We start from the raw sequence: 13880 nt of genomic DNA on the forward strand, positions 1-13880 counted from the left end.
TGCAGCTATTCTCAGAATTATCCAGGAAAAACTGGAACATTTTGGAAAAAGATCCTGCTTTAGGTGGTAAGTTGCCGGGGAGACCTCGCGTGATTTTTAGGAAATATATGAATCTTAAAAATTCCCTTGCACCAAGTGATATCAGTGCAAAAATCACAAATGTTATCACCAAAATGTGGTTACCATCCAAGCCCACTGGTAATTTTATACGTGGGAAATGTTCAGCTTGTGAACATATCCATCGCAATAGGAAGACTTTTCCAGGCACCAATTCAGATAAACTCTATAATATCACAGATTGCATATCATGTACTGTACCACTACACATGTGATATACCCCCATGAGTGCCCTGTGGTCTCCTCTTTGTAGTTAGGACCAGCAGGCACTTGAGGAGGCGCACCTGGGAACATATCCGCAATATTAAAGTTGGGGTTTTGCAACGTAGTGTCTGTAGACATTTTAAGACCCATCACTCTCAGGATCCAGCACACCTTAATATATAAAGGCATTCAGTGTATACTGTACCTACTGATGGAAGGGTGGGGACAGGGTGAAGGTACTCTCTAGACAAGAGAGTTACTGGATATTTCAACTGAACACCATGATCCCTATGGGGTTAAATGAAGGTCTTGATATAATTTCACATCTATAAACATTTCTGTCCAGTACGTGAGTTTAAAACTGGCTCCTTTGTAACAGAAATAATTTGGTCTTTAACCATTTTCTAAAGTTCAAATAGGACTAACCATATTGGCCTTAATATATCCAAATATTTCTATATGACTCTAATGTTGATTCTTGGCATTTGAGACTCCCAAGGATATGCTATTGAGCTAATTGTATAAATCTGTGGTCAACTTTAAAACTATTTTGTTTTGAAGGGTATGATCTTGCATGCCCACTCTAAATTAATCACAGCTGATGTTTAAATTGCTCTATGGATCTACCAATGGGATGGGATGTGTTATAATTGATTTTTCAATTTTACGCCCATTTCTAGTTGCTTTTCGGTTTAAATAGCACACTGTTCCATAATCAATCAACCCTGATAAAGTATCTTTTGTGATACGAAACGCATTGGATAGGAAATAGATTGTGTGCTCTTTTATCCATTTTTTTTATTCTTTATTCATATTTTGCTATTTAATAATGAACTGCCATTGATGCTCCTTTTTGGTGCTATTTTGCATTAAACCACAGAAGACGAGGAGCGGTGCAATATTCTACGCTTGCAGCCCCAGTGTGAGTTTGTGACCTCTCCACTGTGAAACTACGTGGCCGCTGAAAACATCACAACGGGAGCGGGTGCTTTCCCTAACCGGTGCCAATCAAGAGCGGACAACCGGGAGCGGGTGCTTTCCCTGACAGGTACTAGTCGAGAGCTGACAACGGGAGCGGGTGCTTTCCCTATCCGGTGCCAATCGAGAGCGGACAACCGGGAGCGGGTGCTTTCCCTATACGGTGCCAATAGAGAGCGGACAACCGGGAGTGGGTGCTTTCCCTGACCGGTGCCAATCGAGAGCGGACAACCGTGAGCGGCTGCTTTCCCTGACAGGTACTAGTCGAGAGTGGACAACGGGAGCGGGTGCTTTCCCTATCCGGTGCCAATCGAGAGCGGACAACCGGGAGCGGGTGCTTTCCCTGACCGGTATGAAGTGGAACCAGACGTGTAGTGGACACTTACTCAGGCAAGCTGACCTATTCATCTACTCCTGAGACGCTAGCTGCCTGCACTGCCGAGCTGAGAGAGGGTGCTTTCCCTGACAGGTACTAGTCGAGAGTGGACAACGGGAGCGGGTGCTTTCCCTATCCGGTGCTAATCGAGAGCGGACAACCGGGAGCGGGTGCTTTCCCTGACAGGTACTAGTCGAGAGTGGACAACGGGAGCGGGTGCTTTCCCTATCCGGTGCTAATCGAGAGCGGAAACCGGGAGCGGGTGCATTCCCTGTCCAGTATCAAGTGGAACCAGACGTGGAGTGGACAGGCTGGGCTAGATCACCTACTGCTGAGACGCTAGCTGCCTGCACTGACGAGCTGAGAGCGGGTGCCTTCCCTATGAGCATTACCTCTATTGTGGACTACTACATTGTTGCCTTTCTAACGGCCACACTTACAGCGTATACGGATCCTCTGGAAATCTTGTAGCATTCTAATTTTTACTTTATTGCTCAGCATTCCCAAGTGTATCTTCTATATGGCACTTATTTGTGCTCTCTTTATCCTATTGATATTATAAATCTTCAATTATTATTGGAACATGTTCTTTGCGCTAGTAGTTTTTCTTGAATCTTTTCCTCTTTAACAAGTATAACTTTGTGACGTACTCTGGGAACCAGGTGAAATGATGCTGGTATGGGACATTAGGCCCAACCTCCACAGTCAGGAGGTGATCGTCTATATAATGTGCCCCTGTGATGGTGAGGGGGTAAATAGGGTCTTAATAAAGGTCAGCCCTTTATTGGTTACCTCTGATCTGAGTATAAGAGTTTGGGAGTGTTAGCTCTTGAGCCCAGTAACACTGTATGCATAACCTGTCATTTGCGGTAATAAAGATTTGTTGTGTTTTTACCTTTCCAGGGGTGCCAGCGAGCAGGGATTGCTGGTGCATGAGTTTCAAGGGGGGTTTTGCGGAGAAATTGTTGTCAGAATGTGCCTAGGTAGTTGGAGTCCGGAGTTGTCGGTTCCCCTAAAAATGTACCGGGGAATGATGCCTGATTCTCAGATACATGTAGGCACATTGTCCCGACAATATCACCCCTTGAAAATGCTTGCACGACTCACCGCTAGGGTTCCCTGCTTCAGCATAGCCCAGAAAGGTAAATGGGGCAAAGGGATGTAAAGTGTCCTTGTAACTATAAGGGGGATACCCCAGTTATTGCCCAGGTAGCCCAGAACCTGTATTGTTTTCTTGGGTGCTCTAACTGTAGATACATTTGTGAAGGGACTCTCAGAGTCCAGTCTAAGTCCTATAGATAGTGTGGGGAATACAGGCTGATAGAAAATAAAATACTCATTTTTATTCTATTCCCCATATCCAGGGCTTAGGGATATATTAAAGTCTATTTTTATTAATACAATGAAATGTTCTGTTGTTTACTGTAATGAGTTGGGAATTTCAGAACCGGTGCCCAGTCAGGCTGCCAGGGCTACTAAGTTGGTGCCAGTAAGTCTACTGGACATCGGAGTTAAAAGTAACCAGAGCATGCCAGAGGTGTGAAAAATATTTGGGTAACAAGGAAAGGCTCAAGTTCCCACGTCCTGGGATCAATGGCAGTCGTCCGGGCGGCCATTTTTTCTGCCAGACCTGGAGGAGCCTGACCCAGTGGGTGGCATGAGATAGCCAGGGACAGAGGAGGCAAACTTGCGCATGTCCCTTGATTTCCCACAGACCCGGCTTTCCATACCGGCTTCACTCTTATTGGCTATTGAGAATGTTCCCACACTCTGATTGGCTGTTGTATATTGTGAATGAATCTCCAAATAATATAAAACATATGAGCCTATCAGGTTGGAGGTTTCCGGTGGTAGAAGTGCGTGCAGGCTTTCCAAAGGTGCTCTTGCACGAATATCAGAGCACCGGCTTCAGAAAAGTCTGCACCGAAAATATTGTAAGTCTCACATTTGGCGGCCAAGTTCTAATAATCGACCGTAGCGGTCGAGGCTGGGATTGCAAGCCGATTTTAGTACCAGGAGTTTGGTGCCAACCCCCGGTCAAAAGGAGTCCAAGTTCTCAGAAGAGAAGGGAGCGGTGGCGTGTGGAACTTAACGCCGATTTGGGAACCAGAGGATTTCAGGCTAAAAGTCCTGGTCAGGGGAAAACTCTGATTTAGAGTTCCCTGCACCTAGAACAGTCTAATATTCGTCCCCCGGTAACTGTGCTTTTCATGTGTATTTTGTGTTCCTCTGTGTGTATGCCTATTTCTGTGAATAAACTACAATTTATTTCATTATCTTGTTTTGCTAAATGAATGATCCTGTTAAAGGTGCACAATAAACCTGGTCTCCCGTGACAGCCCCAATACCACAACTACCTGCAAATCTACTCCTACTTCATCTGTAAGAAAGCATATGTCACAGTTGTGCTCGCCACAAACCAGGGTCGAACCGCGTGGCTGAGGTGGGGTTGTATAAGCTCCGACCTTAGAACGCACAGGCTGACCCAGATTGCGCAGTTCGTAGTCGTACGTAGCAGGGTCGGTACTGGAGAGAGCAGCGTAGTCAGTGGACGAGCCAGGATCAGGATAGGAGACATTAGGGTAAACGTAGTCCAAGCAGGGAGTCGGCAACAGGAGATCAAGCAGGTCTTCCTACATCAGCGAAATTGCTGCAGGTCGGGAACGGGGTTTGCGCGAGTGACGTCCATGGCCCATGGTGTCAGTCTCAGGAAGGAGAAGGCTGACCGGAGTGGGCACCCCGCCAAGCAGCACTGGTAAACCATTGCTTCAGCGCAGTAGTGCAGAACGAGCCTGTGCGGGGAGAGAGAGCAGCAGGCCCCAGGAACCAGAGACAGGCCTCTGCTATGGGAAGGGCAGCAGGCCTCAGGAAACAGGAAGCTGAAGTTACGCTGGAGATCCAACGCTTCAGCACATGAACCAGGACACGGCCTCTGCAATGGAGAGAGAGCAGCAGGCCCCAGGAACCAGAGACAGACCTCTGCTATGGGAAGGGCAGCAGGCCTCAGAAAACAGGAAGCTGAAGTTACGCTGGAGATCCAACGCTTCAGCACAGGAACCAGGAACATGGGCTAGGAACAAAGGACAAGAAACAGCGACAAGGTGGCCAAGACAGGTGGCTGTGGCAAACACAGAACATCCAAGAAGGATTATGCTTGGCAGAGAAGGATTGTGGGGATGCAGTATTTAAAGGCCAGCGGGCCAATCCCTGGAGGAGGGTGTGAGGGCACTGCTCCAATGAGTGAGTACAAGGCTAGGTTGCAGTGATAGCTTGCACAGCTGCAGTAGATACCAGGGGGAGTGTTCCAGGACTGCACAGGTCTGTAAGGCAAGGTAAGCAGTAAACTGAGGTGTGGATTCCTTACAGCATACACAGGCAGTCCTTGGTTATCTTGACATGATGTTTTGAACTTGTACATTTAAAGAGGTACTCACATAATCCCTGCTGGGATAGAACCTGTTGGCGTTCTCCAGCCGCATCGGTAGGAATCAGAAATCCAAGGAGAATGTCGGTGCACAGAAACAAAAGGATGCCGGGCTGGATTGCAGGTGAATATAAAACTTGGTTTTACTGGTACATGGCAAATACAAAGCCACCCTAACGCGTTTCGCACACTGCACTTTGCTAAAGCCCTTCCCCTTGTATTCCTTGATGTACAGTGTTCAGCAGAATGCATGAGCAGGAGAGGCTCTGCTGCTGTTTGTGTTGCTGCTATAACAGACTGCTTGTGCCCGCAGGCAGATTTACACCGGTTAGCTGGAGGATTAGCTTCTCAGTTGGTGAAATGCACAGAGATTAAATGGAGGGAGTACTTACTGACTGGATCAGCTGGGATGCAGGAGTCAGTATTACAGCAGCTAGTCACGAATTGTATCTTGTAGGAGGGGGATGTCAGGGTGCCGCTCTGCGCACAGTATCTCGGGCTCCCGCACTGCTGTATAAAAATTATTCCAACAGAAAATCTATCTGCAGAAAGAAAGACAAAGTCAAACTGTTATAATTCACACATATACACACACTCACACACACTCACTCACTCACACACACACACACACACACACACACACACACACACACATTAAAGAACAGGAATCCCATTGAAGGCAATAGGAGTTTTTCCGTTGAATCTGGTGCAATTGTTTTGCCCGGACATTGCCCCAGTTTTGCAGCAGGGACACTTGGGTAAATACCTCCCTAAAATCCTCTGAGGGTTATTCATTTAACCGGGCTAGTGCCGATCGGGCCACTATTTTATGAGACTGGTCAGTGAGACGTTCGTGCAATAGTGACCCGAGTGGCACCATCAGCGTACAATAAATAATCACTCATCTCTTTCCCTTTGGCCCCAATTCAATGTAGAGAGATTGTGTTAATACAGAAGTGCTCAACTCCAGTTCTCAATCCTCCCCAACAGGGCAGGTTTTCAGGATATCCCTGATTCCACACAGGTGGCTAAATTAGTACCTGCTTCAGCACAAGTGGCTCAATCAGTACCTGCTTCAGCACAGGTGGATCATCAGAGGCTGAGCCTTCTAGTTCCGCCATCTGTGCTGAAGCTGGGACATTCTGGAAAACCTGACCTGTTGGGGGGCTTCAGGACTGGTGTTGACCACCCATGGGTTAACACATGGTTAATTATGCATCATATTCCATGCACTGTTTAAGTTACAGACTCGCATTGTCACTGATTCTCTGGAGTCCGTCTCAATGATATGCTATCAAAGTCTGGGGAACAACTTGAGCAAAACCAACGCCGTCTGGAAACCCCAAATCTGTAAACGTGCAGAGTAAACAATCACTTAGATTGTCAGCTCTTTGGGGCTCAAAGGTTCTATCTTTGCCTGATATTGTCATTTCCCCATAGTTTGTAATTTATTTCCCTTATAGTGTAATTTTATAGAGCATCATGTATGTATGTATGGAAACAAAAAGAAAACAGCGCACAACGCCAAATAGTGAAGTAAGTAATAGAATGTATTACAATGTTAAAGGGGTAATAAATGGAGGAATCAATAGGGAGGAAGAAGGAGAGTCCCTTACTCCCTTACAGTCTCTTACCGGCGCAGAGATCGCTCAGTTAGCACGGTGGCAGCCAATATAAGCTGATGGTGATACAGATCCAAAGGATGAATATAGGCAAAATTATGGCATTAATACATCCAACATGTTTCGTAGATCTAACTACTTCTTCAGGGAATAATTTGGACTCTCCTTCTTCCTCCCTATTGATTCCTCCATTGCCACGAGAACTGTGACGTCACTCCGCTACACCACGTGACGGAGCGGCATCGTGGCACGCTGTGTAAGCCCCTGCAGCTGCGGAAGTGTTTGCAGAGCAATTCCAACAGCTCTGGACTGCCCTAAGATCATAGCAGCTGGGAAAAGCAGCGAATCTACACAGGAGAGACGGGGGACTGTAGGGGAATTCCCCTGGAGGCAGTATATCGCCGGTTGAGGAGCGGTCCCACTAAGTGTCTGATTCTGCAGTATTACCAGGCTGCTTGAAAGGAATCCCCTTGTGAGCAGTGTCCTGCTGTGTGAGGAGTGCATGAAGGATCCCATGCCCCAGAACCATCATAGAGGCTCCTGCAGAGACAGCTGAGTGCCAGACCGTCCTGTTTTACAGCTACAGAGTGGTAACCAGTGTGTTATGCACTAAATGCACATGTTATTTCTATCTGATGTACGCAGATTTATTACCCCTTTAACATTGTAATACATTCTATTACTTACTTCACTATTTGGCGTTGTGCGCTGTTTTCTTTTTGTTTCCATTTCTTAGAGTGTGTGGGGTGCTGAGCCACCCCTAATGTTTATAGCAGCAGACGCCCTTATCAACCACACGGTTATGTTATAATTTAATTATTTAATCACTTATTCACTGTGGTATTGTGGTTTACTTTATTAATATATGGTTTAGTCACTGCACTGTATTCAATTATAAGGAGATAGATAGTAGCGCACAGTTTATTTCTGTTTTTCCATGTATGTATGTATGTATTTATGTATGTATAGCTTTATCTATATAGCACCGTTTATGTACACAGCGCATCACAGCAGTTATACATGTGACATAATAATATAACACGTTAAAGGAATAAGCGCTTCAGACATAAAAGTAACAATAGGAAAAGGCGTCTCGGTCCCGGAGAGCTTACAATCTAATTGGCTAGTAGGAAGAACGTGCAGGGACAGTAGGAAGAACGTGCAGGGACAGTAGGAAGAACGTGCAGGGACAGTAGGAAGAACGTGCAGGGACAGTAGGAAGAACGTGCAGAGACAGTAGGAAGAACGTGCATAGACAGTAGGAAGAACGTGCAGAGACAGTAGGAAGAACGTGCAGAGACAGTAGGAAGAACGTGCAGAGACAGTAGGAAGAACGTGCAGAGACAGTAGGAAGAACGTGCAGGGACAGTAGGAAGAACGTGCAGGGACAGTAGGAAGAACGTGCAGAGACAGTAGGAAGAACGTGCAGAGACAGTAGGAAGAACGTGCAGGGACAGTAGGAAGAACGTGCAGAGACAGTAGGAAGAACGTGCAGAGACAGTAGGAAGAACGTGCAGAGACAGTAGGAAGAACGTGCAGGGACAGTAGGAAGAACGTGCAGGGACAGTAGGAAGAACGTGCAGAGACAGTAGGAAGAACGTGCAGAGACAGTAGGAAGAACGTGCAGAGACAGTCGGAAGAACGTGCAGAGACAGTAGGAAGAACGTGCAGAGACAGTAGGAAGAACGTGCAGAGACAGTGGGAAGAACGTGCAGAGACAGTGGGAAGAACATGCAGAGACAGTGGGAAGAACGTGCAGAGACAGTAGGAAGAATGTGCAGAGACAGTAGGAAGAACGTGCAGAGACAGTAGGAAGAACGTGCAGGGACAGTAGGAAGAACGTGCAGAGACAGTAGGAAGAACGTGCAGGGACAGTAGGAAGAACGTGCAGAGACAGTAGGAAGAACGTGCAGAGACAGTAGGAAGAACGTGCAGAGACAGTGGGAAGAACGTGCAGAGACAGTAGGAAGAACGTGCAGAGACAGTAGGAAGAACGTGCAGGGACAGTAGTAAGAACGTGCAGAGACAGTAGGAAGAACGTGCAGGGACAGTAGGAAGAACGTGCAGAGACAGTAGGAAGAACGTGCAGAGACAGTGGGAAGAACGTGCAGAGACAGTGGGAAGAACGTGCAGAGACAGTAGGAAGAACGTGCAGAGACAGTGGGAAGAATGTGCATAGACAGTAGGAAGAACGTGCAGAGACAGTAGGAAGAACGTGCAGAGACAGTAGGAAGAACGTGCAGAGACAGTAGGAAGAACGTGCAGAGACAGTGGGAAGAACGTGCAGAGACAGAGGGAAGAACGTGCAGAGACAGTGGGAAGAACGTGCAGAGACAGTGGGAAGAACGTGCAGAGACAGTAGGAAGAACGTGCAGAGACAGTGGGAAGAACGTGCAGAGACAGTGGGAAGAACGTGCAGAGATAGTAGGAAGAACGTGCAGAGACAGTAGGAAGAACGTGCAGAGACAGTAGGAAGAACGTGCATAGACAGTAGGAAGAACGTGCAGAGACAGTGGGAAGAACGTGCAGAGACAGTGGGAAGAACGTGCAGAGACAGTGGGAAGAACGTGCAGAGACAGTAGGAAGAACGTGCAGAGACAGTAGGAAGAACGTGCAGAGACAGTGGGAAGAACGTGCAGAGACAGTAGGAAGAACGTGCAGAGACAGCGGGAAGAACGTGCAGAGACAGTGGGAAGAACGTGCAGAGACAGTGGGAAGAACGTGCAGAGACAGTAGGAAGAACGTGCAGAGACAGTGGGAAGAACGTGCAGAGACAGTGGGAAGAACGTGCAGAGACAGTGAGAAGAACGTGCAGAGATAGTAGGAAGAACGTGCAGAGACAGTAGGAAGAACGTGCAGAGACAGTGGGAAGAACGTGCAGAGACAGTAGGAAGAACGTGCAGAGACAGTGGGAAGAACGTGCAGAGACAGTAGGAAGAACGTGCAGAGACAGTGGGAAGAACGTGCAGAGACAGTAGGAAGAACGTGCAGGGACAGTAGTAAGAACGTGCAGAGACAGTAGGAAGAACGTGCAGGGACAGTAGGAAGAACGTGCAGAGACAGTAGGAAGAACGTGCAGAGACAGTGGGAAGAACGTGCAGAGACAGTGGGAAGAACGTGCAGAGACAGTAGGAAGAACGTGCAGAGACAGTGGGAAGAATGTGCATAGACAGTAGGAAGAACGTGCAGAGACAGTAGGAAGAACGTGCAGAGACAGTAGGAAGAACGTGCAGAGACAGTAGGAAGAACGTGCAGAGACAGTGGGAAGAACGTGCAGAGACAGAGGGAAGAACGTGCAGAGACAGTGGGAAGAACGTGCAGAGACAGTGGGAAGAACGTGCAGAGACAGTAGGAAGAACGTGCAGAGACAGTGGGAAGAACGTGCAGAGACAGTGGGAAGAACGTGCAGAGATAGTAGGAAGAACGTGCAGAGACAGTAGGAAGAACGTGCAGAGACAGTAGGAAGAACGTGCATAGACAGTAGGAAGAACGTGCAGAGACAGTGGGAAGAACGTGCAGAGACAGTGGGAAGAACGTGCAGAGACAGTGGGAAGAACGTGCAGAGACAGTAGGAAGAACGTGCAGAGACAGTAGGAAGAACGTGCAGAGACAGTGGGAAGAACGTGCAGAGACAGTAGGAAGAACGTGCAGAGACAGCGGGAAGAACGTGCAGAGACAGTGGGAAGAACGTGCAGAGACAGTGGGAAGAACGTGCAGAGACAGTAGGAAGAACGTGCAGAGACAGTGGGAAGAACGTGCAGAGACAGTGGGAAGAACGTGCAGAGACAGTGAGAAGAACGTGCAGAGATAGTAGGAAGAACGTGCAGAGACAGTAGGAAGAACGTGCAGAGACAGTGGGAAGAACGTGCAGAGACAGTAGGAAGAACGTGCAGAGACAGTGGGAAGAACGTGCAGAGACAGTAGGAAGAACGTGCAGAGACAGTGGGAAGAACGTGCAGAGACAGTAGGAAGAACGTGCAGAGACAGTGGGAAGAACGTGCAGAGACAGGAGGAAGAACGTGCAGAGACAGGAGGAAGAACGTGCAGAGACAGTGGGAAGAACGTGCATGGACAGTAGGAAGAACGTGCAGGGACAGTAGGAAGAACGTGCAGGGACTGTAGGAAGGTGTTCTGGTAAGTGCCTCTGGAGTGGGCCAAGGGTGGCGCAGGGATTTAAGGTGGGAGAGGGCTTAAGATACAAAAGGGGCAGAGAGACGACATCTTTGTGCAGAACGCAAGAGTCGGGATGGTGCATAGCGAGAAATTAGGGCTGAGATGTAAGGAGGAGCAGAAGAGTGTAAAGCTTTAAAAGTGAGGAGGAGAATTGAGTGTGAGATGCGGGATTTGATAGGAAGCCAGGAGAGGGATTTCAGCAGGGGAGACGCGGAGACAGATTTCGGAAAGAGTAGAGTGATTCTGTCAGCAGTGTTCAGGATTGTAGGGGAGACAGATGAGAGGCAGGAAGGCCGGACAGCAGTCGACACGGGATAGAATGAGGGTCTCTGTTTTAGCAGTAGAGTGACAGAGGAAAGGTCGAATCTTTGCAGTGTTACGGAGGAAAAAATAACATATGTAACACATATCCCTCCCCCCCTCCCATCCCCTCTGGGAGATTACACTGCTGCTACATGGATTGTGGTGGTGCATACCTGCTGGCTCACAGTAGATCTGAGTCTCCCGCATGGTGGTTGGGGATGTCAGAACAGGCTTCTGGGGCATAAACTGATTTGTACTCACGTTGACATCTCTTGCCAGCCCCAGGGATGAGGGGAGCAATCCCTGCAGGAGAGTTTATTTTCCCTTCCCCTGATAGATTGCAGTACCAGGCAGGAAGGTATAGTAACACAGGAACACTTTATTGCACACTGTAGACTTCACAGCATACACAGAAACAACCAGATATTCGGGCCTTCACCCTCAGGATGTGTCCTGGACACTCACTGCAGGTACAGGGCCCCCACAGCTGTCCTTGCTCTTCTCTTACTGCCTGGTGGAGTAAGAGGAATAGTCTCCCTCCACTCCCCTAAGGGAGGGAACACAGATTGGCAGAGCCCTGCACAACTGTTATGGGTAAACCAGACTCTCTCAAGGGTAGAGGCAACTCCTGAATTTGGGTACTGCCGCTCCTTTAGTACAGGAAAAGCAGGAAGTAGGTCTGAATCCCTGATTGGACACCAGGCTTAGTTGCACCACCTCCCCTGTGACTCACTGAAGCTGCAGGGGGTGGGAAAAACCCATGATTAGTCATTGCAGGCCTGCTCTTACTTAGGGCTTACTGCCAGGAGAAGGGCAGACTGGTAGCCAGAAAACCAGCCATAGCTACACTCTCCCTCTGGTGGAATCCAATGGTCCCCACTTGGACCCAAATTTGCGGATCAATCCTGCAGATGAGTAACCTGTAACACATCATGACATTAACATGGTATACAGTTGATAATACAGTCATATGTACATACAGAAATTTACCCACCCACCTTGGGATGGTTATAACTATTTAACAGGGATTTCTCCAACATGAAGAATCCTTTCTAACAATAATGCCTGGGATCAGGTTTCTTTAATATCCTGCCCATATGATCTGATACTTGCATGAAGTAAGATCTGGATGGACCATTCTCAGGTCTGTATTCTACCCTGTCCATGAAGATCCCTCGGCCTACACTCCAGACCCTCATGAGGTAACATACCCTCTCCTCAGTTTGATACGCAGAACTACTACTTCTGGATCTAAGGTAGTCTATCACTGCATCTTTGAGCCAGGCTTCTCTGTTAGCCTCGATCTCTCTCATGATAGGCTCAGGTACATAAGGGCACTTATACCCGTGAGATTGCCTATACCTAGCCACTATAGCCCTGTCTGCTCTACTGAGCTTGGACAGCTTCTTACCCTGAGCCTTTCCTGGTAAGACCCAGTAAACAGGTTCTCCTCATAGAGTATGGAAGGCCCTTTAGGCTTTACAATGCCTAACTTAATTTCCTTTATTCTTTTTCTGAAATCCTCAGCTGCCTCTTCAGTAGAATAAGTTCTCTCATCCCACCAATGGTCTACAGTCTCCCCAGCAATCAATACAAATCTGGTGTGCTTCATTGGCACCAAATATCCTTGAAATAAGTGATCCCACCATTTACGGATAGTGCCTTGTGACCCTTGTGAAGAAACTGACTCATCCTCTGTGTCAATCCTAGAGGAAACACCTGAAGTGCCAGAAAGACATGATGGTGAACTGCTAGGTTTAACCCTGAACACGGTCCTATAAATCTGGGGATTCATTACCGGAACCTTACTTGACAGATGAATTTCCCCATCAGACCCCTCATCTGACGTTACCCAATCCCACTTCTCCGTGGATGGTTTGGGGGCTTCCTTTTTTTTTTACCCACGGAACCAATGTGACTAGAATGGGACCCCAAACTAGATGGGACAGGGGCAATGGTACTAGGGGTTGGGGCCAGGGAAACAGCATAGTCCTGGGCAAAATTCTTGATTTGGGCTATGCAGCAACCATTGGGAGTCTTTTTAGAGTACAGGTCTACAGACCTTCTCTTCCCTCGGCCCGTAACTGCCTGCATGTAAAGTTTCATGTCCTCCCTAGAGAGGGCATTACTCACCGGAGCGGTAGCAGCACAGTCCCGGTCCACTCCGGCGGTCGACACGGAAGTGACATCATCCGATGTAGACATCGCGGAATCCCGATACAGGTCTTGGTCCCGCACCGGAAGTTAGTCATTCGCAGGGCATGGTATTGGAAACTCGGCGTGGTCCTTCACACGGAAGTAGGCGCCGGGCTGGGCCTCGTCTCCAGATTCCTCCATCGCAGCCTGCAGGAAGTAAGAGGGTGGTTCCTCACCGCTCCGCTGGCCCACGATGGTTGTCCGGTCATCTGGAGCTGCCGCAGGTACCTCCTCGACAGCACTGGGAGCGTCCATGGCCGTGGGGCTTCTCCGCGGTTAAGGCTGCACCAGCGCTTGCTGTCTTGGGACCTCTGGACACGCCCTCTCTACATCATGGGTAGGTGATTCTTTCTTTTCAGCACTGCTGTAGTGGTCTGCCGGTTGGTGTGTCACTGCCGATGTGAGGCTGTCGTGGTCATCATCCGATGATAGGGGCAGGGACACCTCCACAGGGGAATGGCATCGGAGCACGTCACATTCACGGGTG

At 48.3% G+C, this 13880-nt stretch overlaps 1 protein-coding gene across 1 annotated transcript in view; it reads right to left on the reverse strand.

Annotated features, from left to right (window-relative positions):
• The window catches only part of LOC142498174 (uncharacterized), a 48943-nt gene extending 35541 nt beyond the window's left edge, over positions 1 to 13402 (reverse strand). Inside the window, exons 1-2 of the mRNA XM_075606685.1 lie at positions 13159 to 13402; positions 5492 to 5641 (exon numbers count right to left, since the gene is read on the reverse strand). Coding sequence (XP_075462800.1) covers positions 5492 to 5641; positions 13159 to 13402 — 394 coding nt within the window. The remainder of the gene's footprint in view (positions 1 to 5491; positions 5642 to 13158) is intronic.
• Positions 13403 to 13880: the final 478 nt, after the last annotated feature.

This window comes from Ascaphus truei, chromosome 6, assembly GCF_040206685.1.
Source record: "Ascaphus truei isolate aAscTru1 chromosome 6, aAscTru1.hap1, whole genome shotgun sequence".
NCBI classification, from domain to species: domain Eukaryota; kingdom Metazoa; phylum Chordata; class Amphibia; order Anura; family Ascaphidae; genus Ascaphus; species Ascaphus truei.